Consider the following 27,326-nt stretch of genomic DNA (forward strand, 5'->3'; position numbering starts at 1 on the left):
CAGTGGCAGTTCTACTCATGACTGGGCTCTCAGCAAAGCCCAGGATGGGGAGCCCTGGGACCATGTCAGAGTCAGCTCCGAAGCGGGGCTGCCGCAGCAGGGAGGACTGCTGTTTCCTAGGCAATACTCTGCTTAATATTTTTAGTGCGTGGTCATGGCATAGCTAAATGTGGTTTCTGATCCCAAATTGGTAATAAATGTAGACATATTTAGAGTCAGAAACAATGCATTTAAAATCCTCTGCTCCTTAATTGTCCTGCCAAGTGCTGAGTTTAGGTTTCTTTGTTTTTTGGCTACCTACCCAGCCTCCCACCATCTCTCAGAGAAGGCACGCAGATTTTCTTGGGTGTTAGGTGGGATTGTGAAAGCCATAAGTTATGGCTCCCTGAGCTGTGTTGAGAGGCATCTGATTTTTGTGTTTCTGCCCACATATGTAAATGTGTACATTTAAAAATTCTTCCTCCTTTCAAGTTTTTAAGGATCTGGGATTATAAATAGTCTTGGACTCTCAGGCGTGTTAAAAATAAAATATGATGTTTCAGTTTCTGTCTTACCTGGAAGACATAGTCAATGCCAACGTGGTAGTAGCGAGTTCTGTGCTTGTTGACCCGTCTTCCTGCTGCCACTAAGTGTTTCTGTAAGTAAATGCTGTTTTCTTGGGGTTCCTCAGTTAGTTAAGGAGCACCCTAATTGTTGCCCATTTCATCATTTCAAAGGCATAATTTGTGTCTCAAATTGCCCAGAACAGTGTCTGTTTTTCTCATGGCATATTTCTTAAAAGGGCTTTCTTTTTAGTAATTGTGCTGTCTGAGTCTCAGATATGGAAAGCCATGCTATCCACTGATTGTGAAGAGGACATCAACCACCTGAGGGCAATTATCATATTTCTTGTGTGTTCTGTATGTTCTGTTCCATAGTATGATATCCAGTGTGCTCAGGGGACTGAGGCTAATGCTAAAATATCTTTGTGCAGCATCTGTTTCTAGAATGTGAATGCTTATAATCCAAAGTACCAGAGTGGCAGGCACAGAATAAGGGTTGGTGCTTACTTATTTGCAGATAGTTCATTTGGAGCTCTAGACTAGAATTCGTACTTTTCTCCCTATCGTAGTCCCACTAAGATGCTCTGACCTTCTCTGGAAGCTTGGAGACAGCAGGGGAAAGGAAAGATGAACTCTGATCCCTCCCCAGCTCCAGATTGTAGTGTGTGGTTGAGTGTTTGAAAGTCCCTGGTATTCTTTGGGAGCAAGCTATAAAGAGAGCCCATCATGCCTACTGTCAGGAGATCCAGTTATTATTTTAAAGATTTTATTTTTCCTTTTTCTCCCCAAAGGACCCCCGGTACATAGTTGTATATTTTTATTTGTGGGTCCTTCTAGTTGTGGCATGTGGGATGCTGCCTCAGCGTGGCTTGATGAGCAGTGCCATGTCCGTGCCCAGGATCCGAACCGGTGAAACCCTGGACTGCTGAAGCAGAGTGCGTGAACTTAACCACTCAGCCATGGGGTCGGTCCCAGCCAGTTATTATTTTAAAAGGAGAGGGAAAAAGGAGGCCGGGGGCCCTTATTCTCTGTATGCCAGCTGACCCTATCTAGGGTAGTCCAAGCAGTCTAGATTGCTGAATTTAGCCCGCCTGCTCCTCCCTTCCCTGTTTCCCCTTAGAGGTAGGAGAGCACCAGCAGGAATTTGTAGATAGGCCTGAGTCACTAGGAAGCTGGGCTCTGAAGTGGCTGTTCTCAGTCACCTCTTCAGTGGGCACTGATATAGAGCCAGCCACTATCACTTACAGGTATCAATGGAAATGCCTCTATAGCCATCTCAAGTGTAATATAGATGGGTGGGCAGACCTGAAGCTTAGAGAAGCTGGGTTCCAAAGAGACTTGGTTGTCAGAACAGAAGACAATTCTGTATGGGGCAGAAGCCCTCAACGCTTTTGTTTATCCTGTCCTTTGCTCAGAGTTTTCTCTAACAATAGTTGTTAGTGAGAGCTACAAGCTTCCTGAGCCCTCACTTTGTGTCAGGCACTGTGCTGTATGCTTCATATTATCTCATTTATTACTGATAACCATCCTACAAAATAGTTGCTGTTAAGTCCCTTTTCAGATGAAGGAATTGAAACTTGAAGAGGTTAAGCAGCTAGCCCAAAGTCCCACAACTATTTGGAGAGACCCAGGTTGAAATCCAGGCCCATGTTCTTTTCATTACATTGGAGTGGAGATGGCATAAAGTGGAGCTTCTGGTAACCTTGGCTGTTTTCATCAGACACAGGCTAATCACTCTCAGGACCTCAGGTGGGGTCAGGGAGCAAGTATAAGGAGTAGGTGTCCTTGTCCAGTTCCTGCTAGGAGCTTGCAGTCTGGGGAAAGTACACTGACCAGGTCCGGGGTATTTCTCTAATTCACCTGATTGCTTGCTGGTGTGCTTAGGCAAGCCTCATTCACCCTTTTAGGCTCCATTTTCTTCATTTGCCGTGTAAAAATAATCCTGTTCTTTATGTTTCCTGGATGAGGAATGGGATGTCAGGATCATAGACTAGTTGGAAATGAGCTTGGATATCATCTAGGCCAACTTTTACCCAATATAGTTCTCCCTTCCCCTCTGCTGAGTTCTTGCCAGACAGTTGGGTATATATGAGGGGAGCGCTTAGTGTTGGCCTCTGTGAGGGGAAGCAAGGATGCTTTTGCTTTTTGTTCAGCTGAGAAGCCTGAATGATGGGAAGTTACGAGGTCAAGCCACACAGGGTGCCAGTGACCTGGCTGCAATCTGAGTCAAGGAAGTTCTTCCTCTTGAATGTCTGTGCCTCTCTTATGAGCTGGGCTGTGCCGAAGGCATTCATTAATCAAAATGTGTGGCATGTGTGTGTGTATGGTGTGTAATGTACAGAAACTTGAATGCAGTAGAGGTGGGTCTCTCCACAAGAGGGCCCCAGTAGGCTCATTTAAAAATTTCTCTCCTGACAAAAAATATGTTGCAGAACAAATAGAATGAGTCCAGTTTCTGTGGCTGATTTCATAGACTACTGGAAAGGCAGCATGGTCTGTGGAAAGAGCATGGGTTCTGGGGCCAGCTTGGCTTTGAATCCTGATGCTACTGCTGTCTGGCTGCGTTAACTTCAGCAAGTTACTTTACCTCTCTGACTTTCAGTCCCCTCGTGGGCAAAATGAGCAGCATATGAGAAGCCCATCAGAGGGTGGTTGTCTTAGTACTTGCTTGGAACATGGAAAGTGCTCTATAAATGTTGACTATATTTATTATTTGACAGAATTTATTTTCCTTTGGGCTTCCCAGATATTGCGTTTTAATACTGGGAGATTGAGTGTCGCTGGGGTATTTCTCTCCATTTCTCACTCCAAGTGCTACAATTATGATTATTACAGCTCTACAAAGTGTAAGGACTAAAGCTTCTGAGCAGTCTGAGGCATGGCTGAGAGCTCAGAGAAGGCGGAGTTGTGTCTGATGGGAGTTTGTTGTTGGAGAGTTTGCCTCCCTGCCCCTTCCTTCTGCTAGTGTGACTATATCCATCACTATCCCGAGGGTATGTGTGTTTGGGGTTGGCTCTGCACCATTATAGGAACCTATTGTATGGCATTGGAGAATCCCTCTATAGGACCACTGGATTCAGTTTTTTCTCTCTTATCGTTAAGACTCTAGTGAAAATGTTGAAAAAATTGGATTTAGGGAAGTGGCCCCAAACCTCCAAACTTCATTCAACCCACTCAACCTTTCAAAATGTTCTACCCTCATGCCTCTATTTCTTCACACTAGTGCCCTCTTTTGAAGGGCACTCTGGCTGCCTCAGTGCCAAATCCAGTGGATTTTCTCATTCTCATTCTGACTGATGTCTTGACATTGTGGCCCACAACTTGATTTTCTCTGTTCTCTCTTCTCTTGACCTGCATAATTCTGCACTATTCTTGTTGTTCCTCATCTGGTTCCCTTGTTTGCTCTTCTTTCTTTCCCTAACCTCTAGCCATGACTTGAAGACTATTCTTGGCCTTTTCCTCTAAGGTTTCTCCCTAAGATGAGGACTCTATTCTTGTTGCTTTGGTTACCGCCTTGGTGCTTATGCCACAAAAATTCTTGCCCTGCCCTAGCCCTCTATACCTCTTTGTCTTCAACAGGTATGAAGTTGCCAAAACCTTCCTGGATCTACTGATAAGCTCCGTGCCTAAAGACATTGAACTGTGGTTATCCTATATGTAGATATTGAACATCTGCTGTGTCTTAATCCTTTAGCAGTTCAAATGAAGACTGAGTCTTAAGCTCCCTTCCAGCATTCAGATTCTTTGAAGGCTGTGGCTGAGTAGGATAGGTCTGGAGAGGGCAAGATTGGCTCTCTTTTATTCAATTACCGTGCTTGTCATTTGATTTCTTTTAGAAGGAGCCACACTGTCTTTATCTCTGAGATTGCAGTTTTTTACTAATCTGCTTAACTACCTTCTTGAAGATCTGTTCTCTTCCCTACTGGAGTAGGGATGGGATTGGTCATGTCCTCCACCTTTTAGAATACAGAATATTGAGAAGGGGTCAGGAGTGCCCCTTCCTATTTCATCCCATCCCATGTTTCCTTCCCTCCAGGGCTCCAGTCCCAGCTGGGCTTGTGGAGCCCTTCTTGACTCCCTGTGCTCTCTGGTGGGGCCAACACTATCCCTGTATCGCTACTGGAAAAGCCTCTTTTGGGCTCTCTCTTGCAGGCTACGTGAGCACATTTTGGCTTTGTAGCTCTCTGGTCAGGTGGAGGCTTTGGCCTGTTGTGAATCTTCTACCCTCCAACAGCCTCCTCTAGTCACTTTCCTTCTTGTTTACCTTGGGTTTGTTGAGAACAGTCCCCATTTGCTTGGCCCTAGGTATGACTTCAGTATTTGGGGCAGATACTGTCCCCATTACACAAATGGTAAGTGGCTTAAGGATGTTGCAAGTCCAGCTTCCCAGCTAGTTAGGGTCTGGATTGGGGTTAAAGCCACATTTCTTTTGCTGTTCAAAAGCTCTTTCCTTTTAATTGCTGTCTACCTCCTGACTTTCTGTTTAGTTTATGTCTTAGGGGGAAAATGCCTGTTTGCTTGACTACTCCAAACTTATTTCTCTTGTCCTTCAAATTATTCTTTAAAAATTCATTTCTTTTCCTAAGCCTTTGCACATTGTTTTCCCTTGTCAGGGCTGTCCTTTCAGTGTCCTCTTTGCATTGTTTCTTCAGCTTCATGTTTGTCTGCTCAAATTAGGTGGTGAGCTTCTGTTTGTGTAGAGGTAAGTGACTGTGTGTGTGTGTGTGTGTGTAATAGTTTGTGCAGCCCATAAATAGTAATGAATATGCGCCTGTGGGAAGAGCTCATTCTCTAATCTTCAGTTTATAAAGCCGAAGATTGTTTTACAGCTGTTTCTGCAGCTGACAGTTCTATATGATGGTGGCTTGGCTCTCTGGACACTACTATGCTGAGAAAAGCACTCAGTGGGTTGGGTCTGCCTCGGGGCTCAGCTGAAAACTGGCTTGAGTCTTTCCATTTTCAGCTATAGGGATCCTCCTTTAACATCTGTTTCCTTCGCCTCCTGGGGGTAGATACCCAACAAAAGGCTTTGTCCCTAAAGTTTGAGGTGTGGGTCAGCTAGAGGCCATGTAGATCCTGTAGGAGGCAGGAGCTCATGAGAGTGGTTCCAGGATGCCTGGCCTGGCCCTGACTTCTTGTGGGTCCCAGGGGCAAGTCATCATCCCCACTCCAATGATGGTGTAATAACTAGGTGCTAGGTGCTGTACCAGGCACTTTCCATGCATTGTTTTCTTTAATCCTACCTAACACTCTTTGAAGTAGAAGCTCTTATTATGGCTGTTTTACAGATGAAGAGACTGAGGCCTAGTGAAGTTGTGTCCAAGATCGCATAGCTAGGGATTGGCCTTTGGTCTGAGTCTAAATTCAAGTACAACACTTTCTACCCAATGTTTTTATCTCTTCACTTCAGTTTCTTCCTTATAAGATGGAAATAGGAATTCTTTTTATTTTATTTTATTTTTTTTTAATTTATTTATTTTTTTTAATTAATGTTATGATAGATTACAAGCTTGTGAGATTTCAGTTGTACATTTTTGTTGGTCATGTTGTGGGTACACCACTTCCCCCTTCGTACCCTCCCCCCACCCCCCCTTTTCCCTGGTAACCACCGATCAGATCTCCTTCTCAATATACTAATTTCCACCTATGAGTGGAGTCATATAGAGATCGTCTTTCTCTGACTGACTTAGGAAATAGGAATTCTTGCCCTTTGCTTTTTCCAGAACATTTGGGGCAACAAATACATGGACATACACTGTAGGTTAAGAATGTGAGCATTTTATAAGATGGAGCTCTACGTGCTCCCAGGCAGGCTGCTGAGGTGGCTCTGCTTGCCCAGAACACTTGCTACCTTTTCCATTGTTCCTGTGCTCTGGCCCTGAGACTGGAGAGCAGCCACTGTCCATGAGGCCTGCCAGCCATGTCAGAAGCTTCCAGAGATTCAGCAGTCCCGCTTCTCCTTCCTCTGTTGGCTTTTTGCCATGCTCATTTCATTCTTTTGTTTTCCTGCCTTGAGAGAAGACAAAAGTTATGGGAGGATGTCTTGTTTACACAGGGCCCAGTCCTCTCCTGCAGCCCTGTTGGAGCTGAGTGGAAGACATCAGGTGCCAAGGGAGGCAAGGGCTAGCGAGTCCAAGAGCCTTCTCCTACCCATGCCCTAAGCATCTGCTACAGGCTGCAGTAAGCTGGCAATACAGATTGCTGAAAGCATCCAACTTCTATTTAAGTAGAAGTACGGCCTACAAATGGCCAGTTTAGATAGAAAAATGGGCAGCTCAAGTACCTTATTATTTCTTTTGTCCCGAAGCCCAAAGATACTTAAGGAAAGAATTGCTGGTGAAACATTGAAGTACGTTCCCCTTTCCTGGACTGAGTGATGGTATTTTAAGTCAGAAGAAGGCCATGAATGTAAAGATGTAGGTCTGTCCTCCATAGAGAGCCAAGGATCATGGGAAAGTTTGTTCTGCCGTGTGTGCAGGGGCAGGTGATCAGGCGAACCCAGGATTAGTGGGTGGCAAGTGATTTGGGGATGGTATTATCCTCAGGCCAAGTGTGCCAAACTATGCCTCAATGGGATGCCGTGACTTTGGCATTGCTTATGTCAGGGTCTGAGGTTTTCTTTTGCTGCTCCTGCTGCCCAGGTCCCTACTTGTTTTGGTGGGCCATCCTGGCATAACGTAGCTGTGTGCCATTTCCCCCTTTCCCCTTCTCCCCCACCTTCAGCATAAAATCCAGGGAAAACTATGCTTGCTTGCTTGCTCTTCACCAGCTGCTTCTTGAATAAGGACCAAGGCCAGGTGACATGACTGCAGGCCAGGACTTAAGAGGACAGAGGTCATCATTACCTATGCCTGTGAGCTACAGAGTTTGCACTTGCTCTCTGGGTGCCCCAGCAAAGCCTGGAAAACTGTCTCACACCTTTGTCCCAGCCTCACTTCTCCTAGGTCTCTCCCCAGCAACCCTCCCTCCCGCTACATGTTCTGTCTTTCTCCCTGTTTCATGGAAAAATATGTGGAGGCAATAAATAGGTCAGGTGTGCAGTCCATGTGGAATTATTGGTGGGAGATGGAGGATCCATTTACGAATTGATATCTCATTTTTAGAATTGGGAGAAAATGCTTCTGAAGGCATTAGTGTGTGTAGAGGAGATGGAGGCGGCTGGGAGCCCTGTGGGAGCTGCCATTTCTCACTCCCCACTCGCCTTCCAACTCCAGGAGGTGGGGAAGCTACTGTGTGCATCAGCTGCCCCCGACCTCTTCTTCCTCAGTCCCTTCTGGGCCTCCTCCTCCTGCTCATTTGTCTTCTTTGCCCTTGGCTTCTTCATTCTCATTTATCTCTTCCTCCTCATCTTTTTCCCCAGCACCAGTTCCAGTGATTATCCCTGGCTGTAAGAAGGGAGCATCTAACTTAGTGTGTGTGTGTACATGCGTATACACATGAAGGCTCTCATGTAGGAGAGGGGGAGGGAAATCTGTGGCTTTTGGGATAATCTTTGTTCTCTCTTATTGTGTGTTGTCCTGAAAATGCTGTGAATCCCCTACTTCCTTTTGCTTTTTTTTTTTAAAGACTGACACCTGAGTGGGCCGGCCCCATGGCTGAGTAGCTAAGTTTGCGCGCTCCGCTTCGGTGGCCCAGGGTTTCACTGGTTCGGATCCTGGGCGTGGACATAGCACCACTCATCAAACCATGCTGAGGTAGCATCCCACATAGCACAACCAGAGGCACTCACAACTAAAAAATACACAACTATGTACTGGAGGGCTTTGGGGGGAAAAAGGAAAAAATAAAATCTTTAAAAAAGATTGGCACCTGAGCTAACATCTGTTGCCAATCTTTTTTTTCTTCTTCTTCTTCTTCTCCTCCCCAAAGCCCCACCCCAGTGTGTAGTTGTATATTCTAGTTGCAGGTCCTTCTAGATTTGCTTCTCACTTCCTTTTTTTATTTTTTTTTGAGAAAGATCAGCCCTGAGCTAACATCTGTTGCCAATCCTCCTCTTTTTGCTGAGGAAGATTGGCCCTGAGCTAACATCCATGCCCATCTTCCTCCACTTTTTTTTTTTTTTTTTTTAATATGTGGGACGCCTGCTGCAGCATGGCTTGATGAGCCATGCCATGCATGCACGTGGGATCTGAACCGGTGGAGCCCGGGCTGCCGAAGTGGAATGTGCAAACTTAACCCCTGCATCACTAGGCTGGCCCCATCACTTCCATTTTTTATTCCTCTTTTCCCCACAGCCAAGGCTGCAGGGTTAAGAATGGTATGGGGCCTCTTGGCACCCATCTTCCTGGGCCTTTTCTGCCTTCTCACTCCTGATGTGGCAGCCTCTACCCCTTGTTCATCCTCACCCAGCCTGCCCCCCTTCTTCTCTCACTCAGGCATTGCCAGGCACCTGTCCAGAACCTAGTGCTGTACTGTGAACTCACTCACTGTCTTTCAGTGTGATTGGTGCCCCAGGGAGCCAGGTTGCTGGGGGAAGCTCATGCGGTACTCAACCGTTCCATTTTGTCGACAAAAAAAAGAGGGGAGAAACTGGCAGAAAGCAAAGGCTTTTGCTGCTGGGTGAGTGTAGCAGCTATTTTTAGCGTTGAAGCCTTTGCTTTTCCATTTGGCTGTGCTTTTTTAGCACAGTGCCGGTCCAGCAGGGCTGTTTTCCTTCATGGCTCCAGATGTCCTTAGGGAAAGTTTCTGTCTGCCCCTCAGGAGATGTGGGCTGGGCAAAGGGGTAATAAATTCTGAGAGTGAATTTAGGCAGGGTTTTGGTCCCACTGCAGTCATGTCACAGGACCAATTTCTTGAGGTAGAACACGGAGGAGTGAGGCAACAGTAGGGACAGAAAAAAGGTAAACAACATACTCTTCAGAGATGTTCCCCCATAATTAATTCAGTTAAGCCTTTATTGAGTAAACTGCCTAATGAGGTGTTTTGGGGCTGAGTGATCAACAGGCAAACTTTTTATAAGGGTCTGAGTTAATACACGTTTTGAGTTTTTCTAAGGCATTTTTTTTGCTTGTTTTATTTTGTTTTTCTTTCTCCCTTTCTTTTCTAGATCATTTGCCAGTTTGGATTAAGTTCTCTTGACTTCCACTCTAGTTTACTGACCAAAATTTTTTCACCACTCCAAACAGAAACTTTATACCTGCTAATAAATAACTCCTCTGTAACCTATAATCTTCTTGCTGTCTCTCTGAATTTGCCTATTCTAGATATTTCATTTAAGTAGAATCATACTATATTTGTCCTTTTGTGTCTAGCTTATTTCACTTGGCATGATGTTTTCAAGGTTCATTTATGTTGAAGCATGTAGAAGAATTTCATTCTTTTTATGTCTAAATAATATTCCGTTGTGTGTCTATATCACATTTAAAAAAAAATCCATTCATCTGTTGCTGGATACTTGGGTTGTTTCCACCATTTGGCTATTGTGAATAATGCTGCTATGAACATTCACATGGAAGTATCTATTTGAGTCACTGTTTTCAATCTTTTGGGTGGAATATATACCTAGGAGTGGAATTGCTGGATCATATGGTAATTCTATGTTTAGCTTTTTGAAGAACTGCCAAACGATGTCCCACAGCAGCTGTACCATTTTACATTCCTACCAGCAATGTATGAGGGTTCCAGTTTTTCCACATGCCTGTTAACATTTGTTATTTTCTTTTTTTTTTTTTTTTTTAAGTATAGCCATTGTAGTGGACATAAAGTGATATCTCACTGTGGCTTTGATTTGCATTTCCTTAATGATTAATGATGTCGAGAATCTTTTCATGTCCGTGTTGTCATTTATATATCTTCTTTGGAGAAATGTCTATTCAAGTCCTTTGCCCATTATTAGTTTGAGTTGCTTGTCTTTTTGTTGTTGAGTTGTAGCAGTTGTTTATATATTCAGGATGTTAAACCTTTATCAGATATGTGATTGGCAAATATTTTCTCCCATTTTTGTGGGTTGTCTTTTCATTCTCTTAATAATGTCCTTTGAGGCACAAAAGTTTTTTGATTTTGATGGAGTTCAATTTATCTATTTTTCCCTTTATCACCTGTGCTTTTGGTGTCATATTTAAGAAACTATTGTCAAATCCAAGGTTATGAAGATTTCTCCTGTATTTTCTTCTAAGAGTTTTAGTTCTTAAACTTAGGTCTTTGATCCATTTTGAGTTAATTTTTGTATATGGTGTAAGGGAAGGGTCCTCTTCATTCTTTTGTATGTGGATATCCAGTTGTCCCAGAACAGTTTGTTGAAGAAACTGTCCTTTCCCCATTGAATGTTCTTGGCTCCCTTGTTGAAAATTAGTTGACCATATATGTGATTATTTCTGGGCTCTCAGATTCCATTGGTCTATGTGTCTGTCCTTATGACTATTGTAGCTTTATAGTTAGTTTTGATATCGGGAAATGTGAGTCCTCCAACTTTGTTCTTCTTTTTCAAGTTTTTTTGGCTGTTATTGGTTCCTTGAAATTCCACATATATTTGAGGATGGGTTTCTCCATTTCTGTAAAAAAACCCCATTGGGATTTTGGTAGTGTTTGCATTGAATCTGCAGGTTGCTTTGGGTAGTTTTGTCCTCTTAAAAATATTGTCTCCAATCCTTGAACGTGGATAGTCTTTCATCCTTGTATCATTTTAGTTTTAACAGCTACTAGGACCTGCACTTTGGTTTGTGTGGCTGTTTGAAAAGTCATGTGAAAGGCTTTGTGGCTTGGGAATATTGAACTTTGCTGGTTTAGGGGATGCTGATGGCGTCTGTCTTCAGGTGTAACACTAGGTCTGGTTTAGAAGTGAATGGTTATAAAGGCTTATGCAGATTTGGACCTATGTCTATTCACACACAAATCAATTGGTTAGTTGCCTTCTTTCATCACTATAGCCAATACCACCCTGTAAGTTGATAATGAAGAAGAAAAGAACCAGGGCTGTTATAGCTCATGCAGAAGTCTTAGTTGGCTGTACAGTTCCAGTCAAGGCACATCTCCCTTTGGGTGGCTGGACTCCTTATGGGATATGGAAGGTTACTTCAGATTGATCTACCCCTGTGGTAGAAGACCTGTGCTACCTCTATGCAGGAAACATCTGCCATACATTGAACAAGTGGGATCATAGGAATCACGATGTTGGGGGATCGGGCACTAGCTTCCTGTTGACATTGTTTTCTTTATTTACATTCCTCAGGTCTCTAGCTATGCCTCCCCAGGGTCTGCCCCTATCTAGGATGGCTCCTCTGGGCATGCTGCTTGGGCTGGTGATTGCCTCCTGCTTCACCTTCTGCCTCAGTCATCAGAACCCGGTAAGTATCTTATCACAAGTAGAGAGGTCCCTATTGGGTCCAAGAAAGCCTCCATGCCAGCAGGGCTGCCTTGGGAATCAGATGAGCTTTTATTTTTCTTACAGGGATGTGGCTAGCACTGGGTCATGAAGTATGTGTACTTCTTCCCCCGCAGAGAGTCCTCTGGCCTCTGTTTAAAGCTCATGGCACAGTTTACCTTTGGGGAAAATATGATGATGATGATGATGATATAATCATCATCATCATCTTACCATGTACCAAGCATTGTATTAAGTGCTTTTTATGTATTCTCATTTAATCCCCCAACAACCCTATGAAGTAGACAACTACAATTATTATCCTTATTTTGAGAAGGAGGAGACTGAGGCTCAGAGACATTAAGTAACTTGGCCAAAATCATACAGCAGTTTGTAGCAGAGCTGGGAAGTTCAGGATTCTCCCCAAGAGCTGAGTGCCTGTGTGGTGAGCACCAAGTAAGACTCTGCTTCCTCCTGTACTCTCCTCTTCCTTGTGTTTTCTCGGTCTGTCAGTATCTCTGTATTCTCTTTCCCTCTGTCCTTTTCTCCTGTTCTTTCCAGGCCTCTCTTCATTAACCTACACCTCATTGCTCAGGGTTTGTTCATTGCCACAGGCAGGAGCAGAATGCCCAAGAAGGCTCTGAGCTTGGCCTGGCTGCAGCATACTAAGGCTCCTGGCCCTATTTCCCCCAGCTGCCCCAGCAATAGCCTGCCCTTGACCAGCTCCCAGTGCCCTCTTTCCCCTCCCTTGAGAAGCCCTAACTGTAAGATCTCTGACAGTTTCACCCTCCCCTGGCCACCTTCCCCAACCTCAGGGGCTCCCACTAAATTTTGAGTAAAGTACTAGAGGCTTTGGAGTGGGAAGACCTTGAAGTGCAAATGACAGTTGTGATGAATTTAATAACAATCCAGCTCAGCTGAGGTTCACCTCTGGCTCATGGCAAGCTTCCACTTTCTCTCTGAAGTCATTTGTTTTCTCTCTGCCTTTCTCCCCACTTTGTGGAGCAGGAGAGAATATACAGTTAGGAGTCACGAATCCTTTTGAGCTTTTAATGTCTCTGACTGAGATCTTGTTGGTGCCCTTTTTTTTGGCCTCTTCTTCAAGGACAATGAGAATGAGATCCTATTAGCCCCTGAGGGTGGGACTGGCCAAGCAAGAGGTTGGGGCTGTTTCTAGCATAGGCTGGCCCAGAAAAGCACCAAGTATCTCGAGGGATTAGTGCTGTGTCCCCTGCAACCTGCAGCTCATGAGGATCTGGGTGCTCCCCATCATGAGCTTTAGCAGATGCACAATTAACAAAAACATGCTGATGAATTTACTTAAGGACTGTGTGTTAGTAAGTCCCTTTTGGATAATAGTCCAACCAAATAGATGAGCTTTCAGAGCCATAATTATTCTGGCCCATTTATATTAGCTCTATTGAGTCTAGTCTCAGAAAAATGTTAATACTGACTTTCATCAACAGAAGCTGCTTTTATCCTTATGTCTGTTCCTAAGCTGTATCCATTTGTCATAATCTTTCATCATGTGCTAAGCACAAGTAGGAGTTGAAGCATCTTTTTTCTCACACCATAGAAATTGCTGTCCTGATGGCATTTAAAATCCAAATAATGTGGCCAGCCACCTTTACAACCGTGAAAATGGGCAGTAGGTGGTGGTGGGGGTGGTTATGATTCTTTCTTCAGAGCCTAGAGTCCAGGCAAGTGCTCCTGATGACCTGGAATTGTCCCCCCAAGGGCATTTGTGCAGGTTAATGGCCACCCAGGAAAGGTTGGCTGTGTGTATCAGAGTATGTTCTGGAGCCAGCCTCCCTGCCTGGCTCCTGCTGTGGCACCTTTCTGGGATGTCACACCTTAGCGGTGTGGATACTGAAGGAGTGTGGTTGTGTGGTATACTGGCCTTCAAAAAGGTGGTGAGTGAGGAGGGAGGTAGTGGAACCCAGTGGAAGGAGCACAGACCCTTGGTACACTCCCTTTTGCTACCTACTTTGGCAGTTTGACCATTTCTGAGCTTTGTTTCCTCATCTGTAATACAGAGTTGGTACCTCCTTCTTAAGATTTTAGCATAGATTAATGTGATTATGTATATAAAGCACCTAGCATTGGGACTGGCACAATATGGTCAATATATGTTAGCTTTTATTTTTAGTAAGGGGTGGCTGCTTCTGTGGTTTAATTTAGAGCTCTGTCAGGCAAGCTCCTGTCCCAAAATGTTGCCCTGGCAATCTGTCTCTGTCACAGTGTCTATCAACCTACCATTAGAGATTCATTCATTCTCTTGGATGTTGAAGACTTTGGTCTTTAAGAGTCTCTTATTCAGAAACAAGCGCAAGGAAGTGTGACATGGTAAGCTGTTGTCAGCTAACACCTTAGCTGGGATTTCTTCCCAGTCAGTTGAGAGGAAATTGGTATTTGGAGTGATGGTGGCAGGGAGAAGAGAGTGCTCAGGATTCAGCATGGAAGGGAGCCCTGAGAAGCCAGTTGAGAGTTGCACAAGAGCATGGGCTTTACTTCAGAACTGACCAAGGGCTGGTTGGCCTCTCTCACCTCTTATTCTTTCTCTCCTGTTTAGGATGCTGCCTGTGCAGAGAGAGGCTGGTCTTGTTTGTCCTTTCCCTGGGACTGTAGTTTCTCACACCTCATCCATGAAAGCCTTCCCTTGGGAAGGGGGACGTGCCGATATATGGGCTTAGGTGATCTCATTGCCCTTGCTTCATCCCCTCAGCATCCAGGGCACAACCATTAGGACACATGACTAAACAGAAACACAGAAGTGAGTCAGAATTCATGCATAGGGTTTGGAGCCAGCAGGCCTGGACTTAGATCTCTGCTCTGCTTTTCTCAGCGGTATGATTTTGCACAGGCCCTGTATCCATCCTCATCTGTAAAATGGAAATAAAAATGTGTGCTTCCAGATGAAACTTGGCTGAGTTGTGAGGCATGGAAGGCACTTTAGCCCAGTGCTAAGCATATGGTTAGGGCTTAATAAATGGTAGCTGCTGTTATTATTACAACCTCATCCCTGTGATGCTGCTTTTCCTTGAAATCTTTCCTGGAATTCCCCTTTTGAACTGACTGTGTAGTTTGTGATATGTTCATATGACTGAACCTCCCTCAGTACTTGCCAGATGTGATTTGGGCAAAGAGTCCAAAGTCACTCACAGCCAGATTTGGTGAACAGCGTATGCTGATCAGACAAGGGAGCACCAATTTTGTATTACCTCCACTAAAAACTAAGGTGTACTATAAAATAATAGCCAATTGTGTGTGTGTACGTGCGTGCAGGTATGTGCATGTGTGTATGAGTGTAGCTTAAAGTCTGATTCAAAGATGATACCAAAAGGAAGCTCAAAAAACATTTTGAGCAGGGTGGAATTGTTGCAAAAATGTTTGGCCTTCCTACGGCTTGAAGCGTGTGGCTCAGTGGTTCATCAGTCTCGTTCTAATCCTTCTTCTTGAACCTACTCTGTTAACTTTGTTGAAGAAATCTAGGAAAAAAAAAGCTTTCCCAACTCCTAGTCATCAGAATGAACACTAGCCCTGCCTAAATTTTGAAGGGCTTTCTGCCATATTCTTAGCATTGCCATTCCCCTTTGCCTCTTTCTGCTTCTCTTGATGATGACAATTTTGTTGCTTATTTACAGCCACACCTGCCAGGAGTTACTTGACTAATAGATATACTAAAGCAAGAGTTGTAATTTAAAGCTTAGAGATAGTTAGTTTGGCTCTCTTAGTGTTCTAAAAATAAGAAAATTTCACATAAAAATCTGGATTTCTGTTTCCTCTTCGAGTTGAAGGCCTTTGTGGCAGCGTGGAGTAGCTGAGTAACAGCTGCATTCCTTAGTCAAGGCAGTAGGGCTGTAGTTTTCACAGTTGCAACGCTCCGTCTTGTTTTACGCTTGGCCCACTGTACTCCTTAATATCCATCCCTGCCTGGCCCCTGGAGGCATTCGACCCACATACTTTGAAGTAAATTTTATCAATGATCTCCTAATTCCATGGTTTAGTGTATGGTGCTTCTGGCAGAGGCTGACCAACATGGCTGGGCCTGGAGTACACAGGCTCTGGGTACTTAGTGGCCAAGGTGGCCTTTGTTCTGGAATGTGGGGCTTGTGCCTGGCTTGCAGCAGACTCAGCTACTTTGGGTTTGCCTCATCCAAGGCATCCAGAAGACATACTTACCTATGGGAGTGGGGCATTCCTTCATTGCTTTATTTTGTGATTACAAAGTAAGCCCTGTGCTAGCCATGGGGGAGACAGTGGTGAAAGAGACTGACACAGTGCCTGCCCTCAGGAAACTTGGCTTTTGAAAGTTTGACATCCGTGCCCTCAGGATGTAGGGTGCCTTCTGCCAGTCTGTTTTCTCTTTAGTCTCACAAACACCTCTACTCTTCTGTTCCTAGTTTTCTTTTGAGCTCAGATTTTACAGACTTCAAGTTGAAAGGGGTAGGAGGGGTTTGAGAGGCTAGGTTGCACAGGTGATCACAAGCCAAACCTGACCTGCCTTAACGATGCCATATTGTGTAGTCACTGTTGGATGTCACAGCACAGACTCATCCAACCTGGAATCTATGACTGCCTTTACAAGTAATAAGAGTAATGGCTACCATGTACCCAGCTGGTGGTTTACAAGGTAATACCTCATCTGATGTATGAATGAGATATTGTTATTACCTCTACTTTACAAATGTAGAAACTGAGGCTTAGAAAGTTAAGTAACTTTCCTGGAGTCACAAGAAACTGGGATTTGAACTTTGGGTTATCTGATGCAGAGTTAGAATTCTTAACCACTATGCTGTAGTCAGTGCCTCTCATTACTTTTGACATGATTTGAGGACCTCTTCTTGTCCAAGATATTTTTCTTACAAGTTCTTAATAAGATCTGCAATTCTGCCATCTGAATTTTATGCCTTTATTTCTTGTTAACATGTAAAAATCCTTGGAGGGGCTTTACATTGTTGCACCAACATTTTAACACCTTAACCTTTCTTCTGACAGCTAATTAAAAATTGGAACCTGAGGGACCCAGGCAAGTGGGAGTACCTATGTGGAGCTGGGGCCTTGCTTGAAAGAGATGCATTGTTACCTCTCATGCTGGGTTAGAATTATTGGGAGACCAAAATGAGATCTATGTAAAGTACCCTGCACAGGTTTGGGTTCATGGGAGCAATCTGCTAAATATGCTTACTATTATTAGGGGAAGAATTGGGAAGTGGAGGAAAAGTGATGGCAGAGGAGGTGAGAGAGCTGAAATAACCTCCTAGTTTGCTAGTGTGGGTTCTTCCTTGCCCTCCCAAATCTAATTTCCCAGATCTCTGGAACCCTCAGGTTCCAATTTCCTGAGGCCTTACTGCTTTTATCCAAGAACAGGTTTAAAAATGGGATAGGAAGGATGGGAGCCTGGGAAGGAGCAAAATGAATAATACTTTGTATTTACCTTGCATCTCTGTCTTCTGAGCTCAAAGTGCTCCACAGACACCATCTCATTAATCCTCCATGCTCTCTATGCGGTGGAAGGAAACAGGTTTTAGGAAGAGGTTTCCAACCTGGGCATCTTCCTCCTTCAGCCTAGCTGCACTCCTACCTTTTCACTTGTACCCCTTCCTCCATGGATTGGAATGTCCCAAGAGGTCGTTTATGCCCCATAGGAACTCCGGGGAAGTGCCAGGCTCTTGCGGTGCCCTGCTGGGCTGCTTAGGAATCAGTTGGGCCTCAGCTGCCAGCTTTTGTACATCTGTGTTGGCCATTTGAGGCCTTACTCTCACATTCATATGTGTGTTTTTTCTTTTATAAATATCTGTTTTTTTAATTGTAGGAGTAATAGGTATGAGTTTAAAACGTCAAACAGTATAATAGCATATCAAGTAAAAAGTAAAGGCTCTTATTGTCTACTTTGGTCAACCCCTCTCCCTAGTATGTTCCTTTAACCTCCTCGAGATAGTATGGAACCTTCTGGACTTTTTTTTTTTTTTGTGAGGAAGACTCACCCTGAGCTAACATCTGTTGCCAGTCCTCCTCTTTTTTGAGGAAGATTAGTCCTGAGCTAACATCTATGCCAGTCTTCCTTTACTTTGTATGTGGGATGCCTCCACAGCATGGCTGATGAGTGGAGTATGTCCATGCCTGGGATCCAAACCTGTGAACCCTGGACTACCAAAGTGGAGTGCGTGGACCTTTAACCACTTGGCCATGGGGCCAGCCCCCTTCTGGACTTTTTAAAAATGCATACACAGAAGTACCACATACGTACAACAAATGCTGTGTTCATTTAATTGTATTGCCTCACTCATATTGGTTCTGGGGCTAACCTTGTGAAAGGTCCAAACATGGCTGGGAAGGGGAGGAGGGACCTGGAGGAGAAGAATGGACCACCCCAGGCCATTTTCTTTCTGCTTGCCTGGTGCCTAGCTGTGGTGGGTCATACGCTGTGTTTTCTTTTCTCTGAAGGAGTTTGCACTGACCAACACAGAGAAGAGCAGCACCAAAGAAACGGAGAGAAAGGAAACCACAGCAGAGGAGGAGCTGGACCCAGAGGTCCTGGAGGTGTTTCACCCAACCCATGAGTGGGAGCCCCTTCGGCCAGGTACCAAGCCCAGCCCTCTCCCCAGGAAACACACTCTGAACTCAAACTGTATATGTCCTTTGTCTCCACAGGGCTGCTTTGTAGGAGCGGCCACTCTCTGGCCCACTGGAGGGGAACATTGTGGTCCATCAGAGTGGTGGCTGCTGCTGCAGGGCTCAGGGACTTTCATTTTCCAACAGAATAGAGATTGCGGCGTCTGAATGCACTGGAAGGAAGGAAGGTGGTGGGTGGCCAAGCTTTCTGAGCAAGTGATTGAAAACTTTCTTTCCTTGCACTTCTGAAGCACAGGAGAGGCAGTGACATGTGCCTCGCTCTGCAAATGCTATTTTGGGCTCTGTTGCTCGTCTCAACACTGCTGACATTGTTCACGGGAGAGTCCTGAGCACTGGTGTGGGGCAGGAGTGTTCTGTTGCTAAAGGAACCTCTGCCAAGAAACAGGCTGGTCCTGGCCTGGGTTTTAAATGGGGTGTCATCAGAAGGAACAACTTTCTAACCCTTTTATGAGCTGGGCCCAGGGCTTAAAATAATAATGCAAATAGCCAGCAATTGTAGAGAGTTTACCATATTCAGGTACTATGCTGAGTGCTTCATGTGCATGATTTTGTTCTGTCTTCACAATAATAGGAACGATTATCTTTTTCGGACGAAAACATCGAAGCTCAGAAAGATTAGATAACTTGACCTACGTCATTCAGCTAACTTGTCTTCTGTCCTTAACCCCAGAGCCTGAACCCGCCTTCCTCCCACTTTTCCTTCTAGTTTTAGCTATCCTTGGCTGCAGTCCCACTATGGTGACACTTTGGCCTGTTTTCAGGAGTAGACTGTGTTCTGCACAAGGTGGATGGCAAACCCTGGCAGTGTATTTTTCATCAGCTCCTTACTGGTATTCATCACCATGTCCTCACTGCCCCTATTGCTGCTGTGCTGGCAGGGTAGTGTTTGCTGTGCCAGCCAACTTTCTGGTAGCAGTATTGTTCCTGCTGGGCTTGCATACCAGTCGTTGCTGCCACAGAAGAGTGATGAAGCACCAAGGAAGCCAAGTAGGAGCTAATGGCTTTGGGTAGAGGGAGGTTTTAGGAACAGAGGTGGTGGGTTTAGCAGATTCAAACTTTGGCTGTCCTCCTGCAGCTTCAGTGAGAGCTAAGCCCCTTGGTCCTTGAGGACTAAAACTAAGAGGGGCCTTCATGGGTGAAGAGTGGAAGATGTGAGCTGTATCTGCTGGTTTTATGTGGTTAAAAGTGCTTGTACCACTTTTAACCAGGCAAGTGTGTGGAGCAGATGGAGGTCAATGTCTTGTGGTTCCCATTCCTACTCATTGTTCCTGTGACCCCCTTCAAAGTCCTGGTCCAATTGCAGAACAAACCTGAAAGATCTGACCTGAAGCCTTTGCCCAGATCTCTGGGCAGTGGGGCTGCTGTTAATGGCTAAGCAAAAGAGGCCCCCTCTGTAGCTTTGGGGAGGGAGAGCCAGAGTGTATGTGACAAGGGCGGGCTGAGGGCTCTGAGTGCCTCTTGGAGAGTTAGAACGGAACACTGATTTTTACATTTTACTTGATGCCCCATTGACATGACCCTCTGTCTTCTAGTTTCTCGAGAGCCCCTCATAAATTCTTCTGCCCCAGATTCCCTTGAAGCTGCCCCAAAGGCTGGTGTATTGCAGTTGAGCACAGACACTGAGGCCCCACAGCTCAGGGGGCAAAACAGCTTTTGTTATAGTCATATCTGCCCCATCCCAAGAGTATTTTTGCCTGTGCTCACCCCCAAAGCAGAACTGGTGAGGGGAGGTTAGGTGAGAGGCTTCTATGAGAGAGTCTTTAGTCACAAGACTGGCCTCAGTGTCTGATGTGGGGTGATTCAGAGTCGGATGCTGTCAAGTCAAACTGGTAGAGACAGACAAGACTCTCTTAGGCCCCAGTACAGTATTAAGGCATTCTGTGTATATATTGAGACGGTTTTGTATGTATGTCTGTTGGTAGGAAATTGACCTCTCAGTGGTGTGTGTGGATAGCTGGCACTTGCCTTCAGTCAGAGTATATTTAATTCACCACTCTGAATACTGCCTGAGAGCTTTCAACACAGCTACCTAAAGGTTAAAAGGAATGTAGCTAGTCCTGGGAACTTGTTTGATGGGTAGATAAATGTGGAGGTAGTATAAGTAATGGTACAGAGGGCAGATGTAGACTCAGCCAGCCCTGGTTCAAATCTTAGCTTTGCTTAGGGGATATTGGGCAAGTCGCTGAATCCTTCTGCTCTTCAGTTTCCCCACTGGTGACGTGGGGGAAATGTCCTGCCCTGCCTGCTGCAGAGACAGTTGTGAAGATTCTTGACGTGAAGACATCACTCAGTACCCAGCATTCTGATTTTAAATGATAAATTCTCCATTTGTGCCACCCCTTCAACTCACTTGTGGAATTGGATGCCAGTGAGGATGCATGAGCATGGAGGCTTCCTGTCCTCTCTGGCGTTAGATGGGGAAAAGAACTTACGGTGAGATGGAGAGACTTCTGTGGTCATGAAATGCTCTCCCCGTCTTGCTCCACAGAATTTTTTTTCCCCCCCCGAGGAAGATTAGCCCTGAGCTAACATCTGCCAATCCTCTTTTTTCTGAGGAAGACTGGCTCTGAGCTAACATCCGTGCCCATCTTCCTCTACTTTATATGTGGGATGCCTACCACAGCATGGCTTGCCACGTGGTGCCATGTCCACACCTGGGATCCACAGGCCGCCGAAGCGAAACATGTGCACTTAACCACTGTGCCACCGGGCTGGCCCCTCCACAGAGATTTTTGATGAAGGAGCAGAAGGGGTTGGCATAGCATTTCCTGCTTGAGAGTCAGCGCATGGCACAGGAAGATGGTGGAGTCGCTTTTGGATACTTTTAAGAAGATGGCAAAATGGCTAGTTTACGTTAACATAGACCTGGTTTGGTACCTTTTGATCCCTGAGCTTTCTGAAGGGAGGGCCTCAGCTCTGTTGTTCTCAGGCCTCCAAGAGGGGGATATTGGGGTACATAGTCTGGGCTCATTTGAAGGCAGATTTCTAGACTGCCTGCTGTGGCCTGGAACACCAGGGGACCAACCTATGACTTAAAGGGCCTTCCCACCAGGCCAGGTGGGAATTGGGCCCCAGCTGGTCAGCCCTGGAGCAGCTGCAGGTCACTCTCCTGAAGTCTGCCTGCCTCTGTTATTACTGTCAGCATCCTCACTGCGAGCTGCTTGTTCCTGGAAGTGATTTTCCTGTCTCTCTTTCTCTTCTAGTTTATTTTGGGATCTGTCTCACCTTACGGAGGCACAGCAAGCATTTGAGTGTGGATTCAGCATCAGCTGTTCATAAGCAAGCAGAGGAAAGCTGTTTGCTGGCAGGTCCTGTGGGTTCTTGGCAGGGAACTCAGGAATTTGTCCTGGGGCTGAGGACTCCTGAACTCCAGGACTTTGTGCCTGTGTACTTGTTATTACAGAAAGCCAGTCACAGAAAATATGGTGGGACTTATGCTCCCTGGGTATTTTCTGAAATCCTGCTTTGTGCCAGGCACTGTATTGATAGAGATAAAGATAATAGCTCACATTTATTGAGCATTGACTGTGCCAGGCATCCTTTGAGGTCTGGTGCTATAACTACCCTCATTTTTATAGATAAAACTGAGTCTCAGAGAGGGAAAGTGACTTAGCCAAATGATCAATAAGTGGTAGAGTCAAAATTCAAACCTAGCTTTGTCTGGCCCTAAGCCTGAGCTCCTAACCACTGTACACACTACCTTTCTGGGTGGCAAATGGGACATGACTCCTGCCTTCCAGCAGCTTATAGTCTCACAGAGGGTATAGAAACAGAAAAAGCCACCAAAGTGTTTTGGATGTCCTCATGGAAGTGTCTTGTGCTCATTGAGGGCACAAAGGATGATGGGGTGGCCAGAGCCTTCTCTCTCTACCCTTGAGATCTCAGTGGAGCAGCAAGTCAAATTTTATGATACTAAATCTTCAACCCCACCTTCAGTTCTCTTTTTGAGCTATGTGGCCTTCGTCAGGTTGATTAAAATCTCTGAACCTTAGTTTCCTCATCTGAAAATATCTACTTCACAGAGATGGTGTGAGACTGAAACAAGATTAACATATGTGAAATGTTTCATGTGGGGCCTGGCACATAGGAAATATTCAATAAGTGGCTGTAGTTTTCGTTTAGAAAAATATGCCTTTGCTGCCTCCCTTTCCTTGGGGACCTGAAGGAGAAGTGGAGGTGAGAAGGCAGCATGAGAAAAGGGCCCCTTGTCCTGTCTGTTAGCTATTGCTGCATGTTGGCCCCGTGTGGACTCAAGGAAGCTCAAACCTGGGCCTCCTTATTGACCTAAGCTGACTTACAGGTGGCTGTGAGAACCTCTGAAATATTGGCATTAGTTACAAAGAGCTCACTTGATGGGAGCACACAGGAAGCCTGTGCAGGAACACGTTCATGTGAGGGGGTTAAAAAAAAAAAAGGAAAAGAGAAAAAAATCCAAATCATCAACAACTGATGAGAGCAATCCAAGAATTATAGAGCACCAGCCATCTGGTCAGATCATTTCAGATCTGCATGAGCAATAGGAGGGAATTGAATTTTAAAAACCTCGTTTATAGTAGACCAACTACTCTGTTTCAAGTATTTAAGAGAGGAGTCTGATTTCCTGCAGGCCCTGGACATCTGTCTGAAGGAGCACCTGACTCTGGTCTTGGGTGAGTGTGGGATTGTCTCTGTGAGGCCTTTGGCCTCTTGCAGCTTGGAAGGGACTGTATGATTCTCCAGTCCTCTGACAATAACTGGGTGTCCAACAAGTCAGTTCAATTCTGACACTACCTGGGGTTAGTGTCAGATTCCACAAGTTAAAGGATTCAGTAACACTTCCTCTGCTTCAGATGGCAGTTGCAAGTCCCAGGCCACCTGTATTCTGGACTGACCAGCTGTAAATTGGGGATTCCTATGACCCCCTCCTCAGGTTCAGTAATTTGCTAGACCAGCTCACAGAACTCAGGAAACACTTTACTTACATTTACTGATTTATTGTAAAGGATACAACTCAAGAACGGCCAAATGGAAGAGATGCATAGGACAGGATATCCGGAGAAGGGCACAGAGCTTCCATGCCCTCTCTAGGCACACCATCCTCCCAGCTCTTCAATATGTATGCCAACCCAGAAGCTCTCCAAACCCTGTTGTTTAGGGGCTTTTATGGAGGTTTCATTACATAGACATGATTGATTAAATCGTTGGCCATTGGTGATTGAACTCAATCTCCAGGCCTCCTCCCCTCCCTGAAGGTCAGGGGATGGGGCTAAAAATTCAATCTTCTAATAGTGGCTTGATCTTTCTGGTAACCAGCCCCATCCTGAAGTTATCTAAAGGCCCCCCACCAAGAGTCATCTCATTAGCATAAACTCAAGAATAACAAAAGCTACTGCTATCACTTAGGAAGTTCAAAGGGTTTTAGGAACTCTGTGCCAGGAACTGGGGGTAAAGACCAGATATATTTTTTTATTATACCACAAGCTGCAATGGAGGTGGGACAAAGCTCCCACTGCCTTCTGCCACATCCTCAGCTCTGTGGTTGGGAGGGAGGTGACCCTACCTTCCTCTACTAGCCTGGAGTGGTCTTCCTTCCAGGTCATGTTATTCCCCAGGATGGCCCACAAAGAGTATGACCTGCTTCTGTCCCATCGCTCACATGCAGGCACACTCACCTGTACCTCTGTGCCACGAGCAGTGGGTGTGTTGGTTAAGGGCAGTTCATACCTAAGCTCCTGTGGCTTATCAGAGTAAGGCAGTGGGACCTGTTGGCTGCTACCAGGAAGTGATGGCCAGAGGGAGCGGTATAGCACGGGGTGTCTATTGGATGATCTTTCACCCTGGCTCAAGTGCAGTGCTGGAAAGGTGGAACAGGGGCTGGATAGAGGAAACAGCATGGTTTTTGTGTTGGGGTAGTCTTTCTCATCTTTTGAACACAAGTTGCTATCTCCAGCAACTTTATAGGATGAGGTGTTCAACAGTGCTCATCTTTGTGCCACTCCTGCACAGTGCCATCCTCCCCAGCTTTTCAAGTTTTTTGGGGGTTCCCCAAGAACTTTATCTCTTCCTCTCCTACCTAAACTTCTGGCCAATCTCCCCTGTTACTGCCACCTCCCCAGTCTTTGTTAAGAGTTCTCCACTCTGAGCATCTCCTTTGCTCCTTGGTAATTCGAGTTTGTCAGGGAAACTGCTTGGGGCATAGCAGGATGCCAGATCTCTTGAGGCTTGTAGGAAAAATTTTTGAAGCTCCACATTACCCTGTACTGAGAGAGAAAAGGATGTTGGGTTGGAATACATGAAGGCCACAGAAGGCTCCATGAAGACGATTTAGATCTCTTTCAGAGAGACTTCATTTCCCATATTTGGAGTTCTCCAAGGATGGCTGACCACTGCCCCTCAGCAGTCAAATCCTACACCCCTCTAGGGGAGCAGGAGGAGGCCAGGACAGGAAGGCCTGTGACCTCCATGGCAGCCACTGCCAAGGCTGAGGCCATTTTGATTGGCTGGCTGAGCTCAGTGCTGGCACCAGAGCATCTCTGCCTGGGCTTTGGCCTTCATTACCCGAATGGGGCAGGCCAGGGTCCAGTTTGCAATCTGTGGACTTTGGTGGTGATGGAGAGCAGCTGTTGGCTGTCTGCTTTCTAACAAGTATTTGTATGCTTAATGCTCACCCTAGTCCCTTATCCTCCCCTTCCTCTGCTTCCATCCGCCTGTTCTCTTGAAGGTTTAATAACGAGTATTTAGCAGAGTGGCACAGCCTCAGCTCTTGAAGATCGAGACCCCCAAACTGGCTGAAATGAAAAATGTAGACTGGAGTAGGGATAATGGAAAACTAGCTGCCAAAACTAGTCCCACCTCTCACACCCAGGGCTTGGTTTAGTTCAGAGAATCTTTGTAGCCTTGACTTCCCTTCTCTCTCATATTGGCCTCACCTTGCTGGCTAAGATTGTCCAGGCCATCTACAAGGTTGAGACTAACCAGCTCTGGAGTAGCTCTCAAGGGCTGGCCTGGAGCTGGAATAAGAGTCTCTTTTTTAGAACCTGTTGCATTCTTAGTTTTGTCACAGCACTGGAGGTAGGAATTGATCAGTAACTTAAGAGATAATATTTGACTAGGTAGAGAAGAGGACAGGTAGGAAGCATGAGTGGAGGTGGGGGATGCTATGAACCCAGACCTAATAGTGAGAGTATATCTACCTGGCTGGAGAGGCAGGGATGTGTAGGGCAATAATGGGATGGTGGTGGTGGACAGTATCCCCTCTGTCAGAGGTGGGAGACAGTGAGAAGGAGGGAGGGGAGATAAGGAGAAATGAAAAGGCAGTATATCTGAGGATGTGAAAGTAAGGTAAGCTATGAGTGTGTAGTTGAGTCCATTCAGGGGGTGTGATGAATAGAAGCTGAAGAAATGAAGAAAGGTGATATAAACTCCTGGGTTTGAGGAGTTTGAGAATAAGTGGAAGAAGAGAACTAAAATAGTAATTTTAGAGATGGCCACATCAAAAAGCTTGTTTATTTCATGTTACATTTGTTGAACTCCTGTAATGTTCCAGGTATAGTGCTTGGATGCTGGAGACCCCATGGCAGGCATTGACAGAGGCTCGCCTGCCTGGGCTAATGGTATAGGAGGACCCCAGACAGGAATGTAGCTTTGTGAGAACACAGAGGAGGGGCCCTGAAGGAAAGACTTCCCAGAGGCAAGGTCATCGAAGCTGAGTGGAGAGAGCTTTTGTGTATGTTGGAAGGCAGAGGAGAAAGGAGCCAGTGTTAACAGAGAGATTTAAAATCCCAGAGAGAAGATCATTGATGAGGCAAAGTGTTTAGGTGGCAGCTGGAAACTGTTGGCCTTGTGAATATGATGAGCCTTGGAATTTAGAAGCAGAGGCTAGAAGAAAACAAGGAAAAGTGGGACAGACGTGGAGGAAAATTGAGAAGCTTCCATTAGATGTCTTCGGTTTTCTTTGTTTTTTGGCACCTGGGCTAACAACTGTTGCCAATCTTTTTTTTTTTTTCTACTTTATCTCCCCAACCCCCACTGTACATAGTTGTATATCTTAGTTGTAGGTCCTTCTAGTTGTGGAATGTGGGACGCCGCCTCAACGTGGCCTGATGAGCGGTGCCATGTCCGCGCCCAGGATCCGAACCCTGGGCCACCACAGCGGAGTGCGTGAACTTAACCACTCGGCCACGGAGCCGGCCCCTGTCTTCGGTTTTCTGAGGCAAGCTGAGGATGAGGCTTCTACCTTGGATGATGAAAAGAGAAGGATTCAATTTGTTGCTTGAGGATGGAGTAGTTAGGAAGAACCATTATGAGGAGGATGCTTAGACAATCAAGAGGTCAGAACTAAGCATTGCCCAATATCAGAAAGGGCCCAACTGACACCTGACAGCCTGACTTTATGGTGGGCCAGGACCAGTGGGTTTGGTGAATTTCTAGAGTAATCTGAGCCCTGGACAGTAGATAGCTAGAGTGTGAGGAAAGATCATTATCATTAAGGGGACTGTTGGTTTGTCTTTGGGGTTGGTGAGGGAGACCTTTGTCTGCCTGGCCTATGGGGCAAGCAGGAAAGCTTTACTGGAAGCTCTGCTGACGCTGCTCTAATCTTCCCTCTTCTGAAACAGGGAACATCAAGACTCTTTGAAGCCCCTTGCAATGCCCAAGATCAGAGTGGGGGTGGTTCCCCTCTGGCCACTGGTTTTCTAGGCAGCCTGAAAAGAACCTGAATGAGGTAAAGGCCTGTGCTGGGGGCTCTGTAACTCTTCTCTTGCTTGTGCTCTAATCAGGCTGATTGTATTTCTGTTCATGTTGGGGTTTTGTTTTTTTATTGTTTGTCTAGTAGGTTGTTGGTCTTGCCTTATTTCTCATCATATGTTGAT

At 45.5% G+C, this 27,326-nt stretch overlaps 1 protein-coding gene across 10 annotated transcripts in view; it reads left to right on the forward strand.

The window, feature by feature from the left end:
* SIL1 (SIL1 nucleotide exchange factor) overlaps positions 1-27,326 on the forward strand; it is a 254,106-nt gene that overhangs the window by 87,079 nt on the left and 139,701 nt on the right. For 9 of the 10 annotated variants that reach the window (XM_070234176.1, XM_070234178.1, XM_005599371.3 and 6 more), the window contains 2 exons: positions 11,710-11,824; positions 18,289-18,424. In XM_070234176.1, coding sequence (XP_070090277.1) covers positions 11,710-11,824; positions 18,289-18,424 — 251 coding nt within the window. Of the gene's footprint in view, positions 1-9,311; positions 9,383-11,709; positions 11,825-18,288; positions 18,425-27,326 lie in introns of those variants that run through there. The other variant, XM_023617610.2, reaches the window with a different exon arrangement.

Source organism: Equus caballus, chromosome 14, assembly GCF_041296265.1.
Source record: "Equus caballus isolate H_3958 breed thoroughbred chromosome 14, TB-T2T, whole genome shotgun sequence".
NCBI lineage: Eukaryota > Metazoa > Chordata > Mammalia > Perissodactyla > Equidae > Equus > Equus caballus.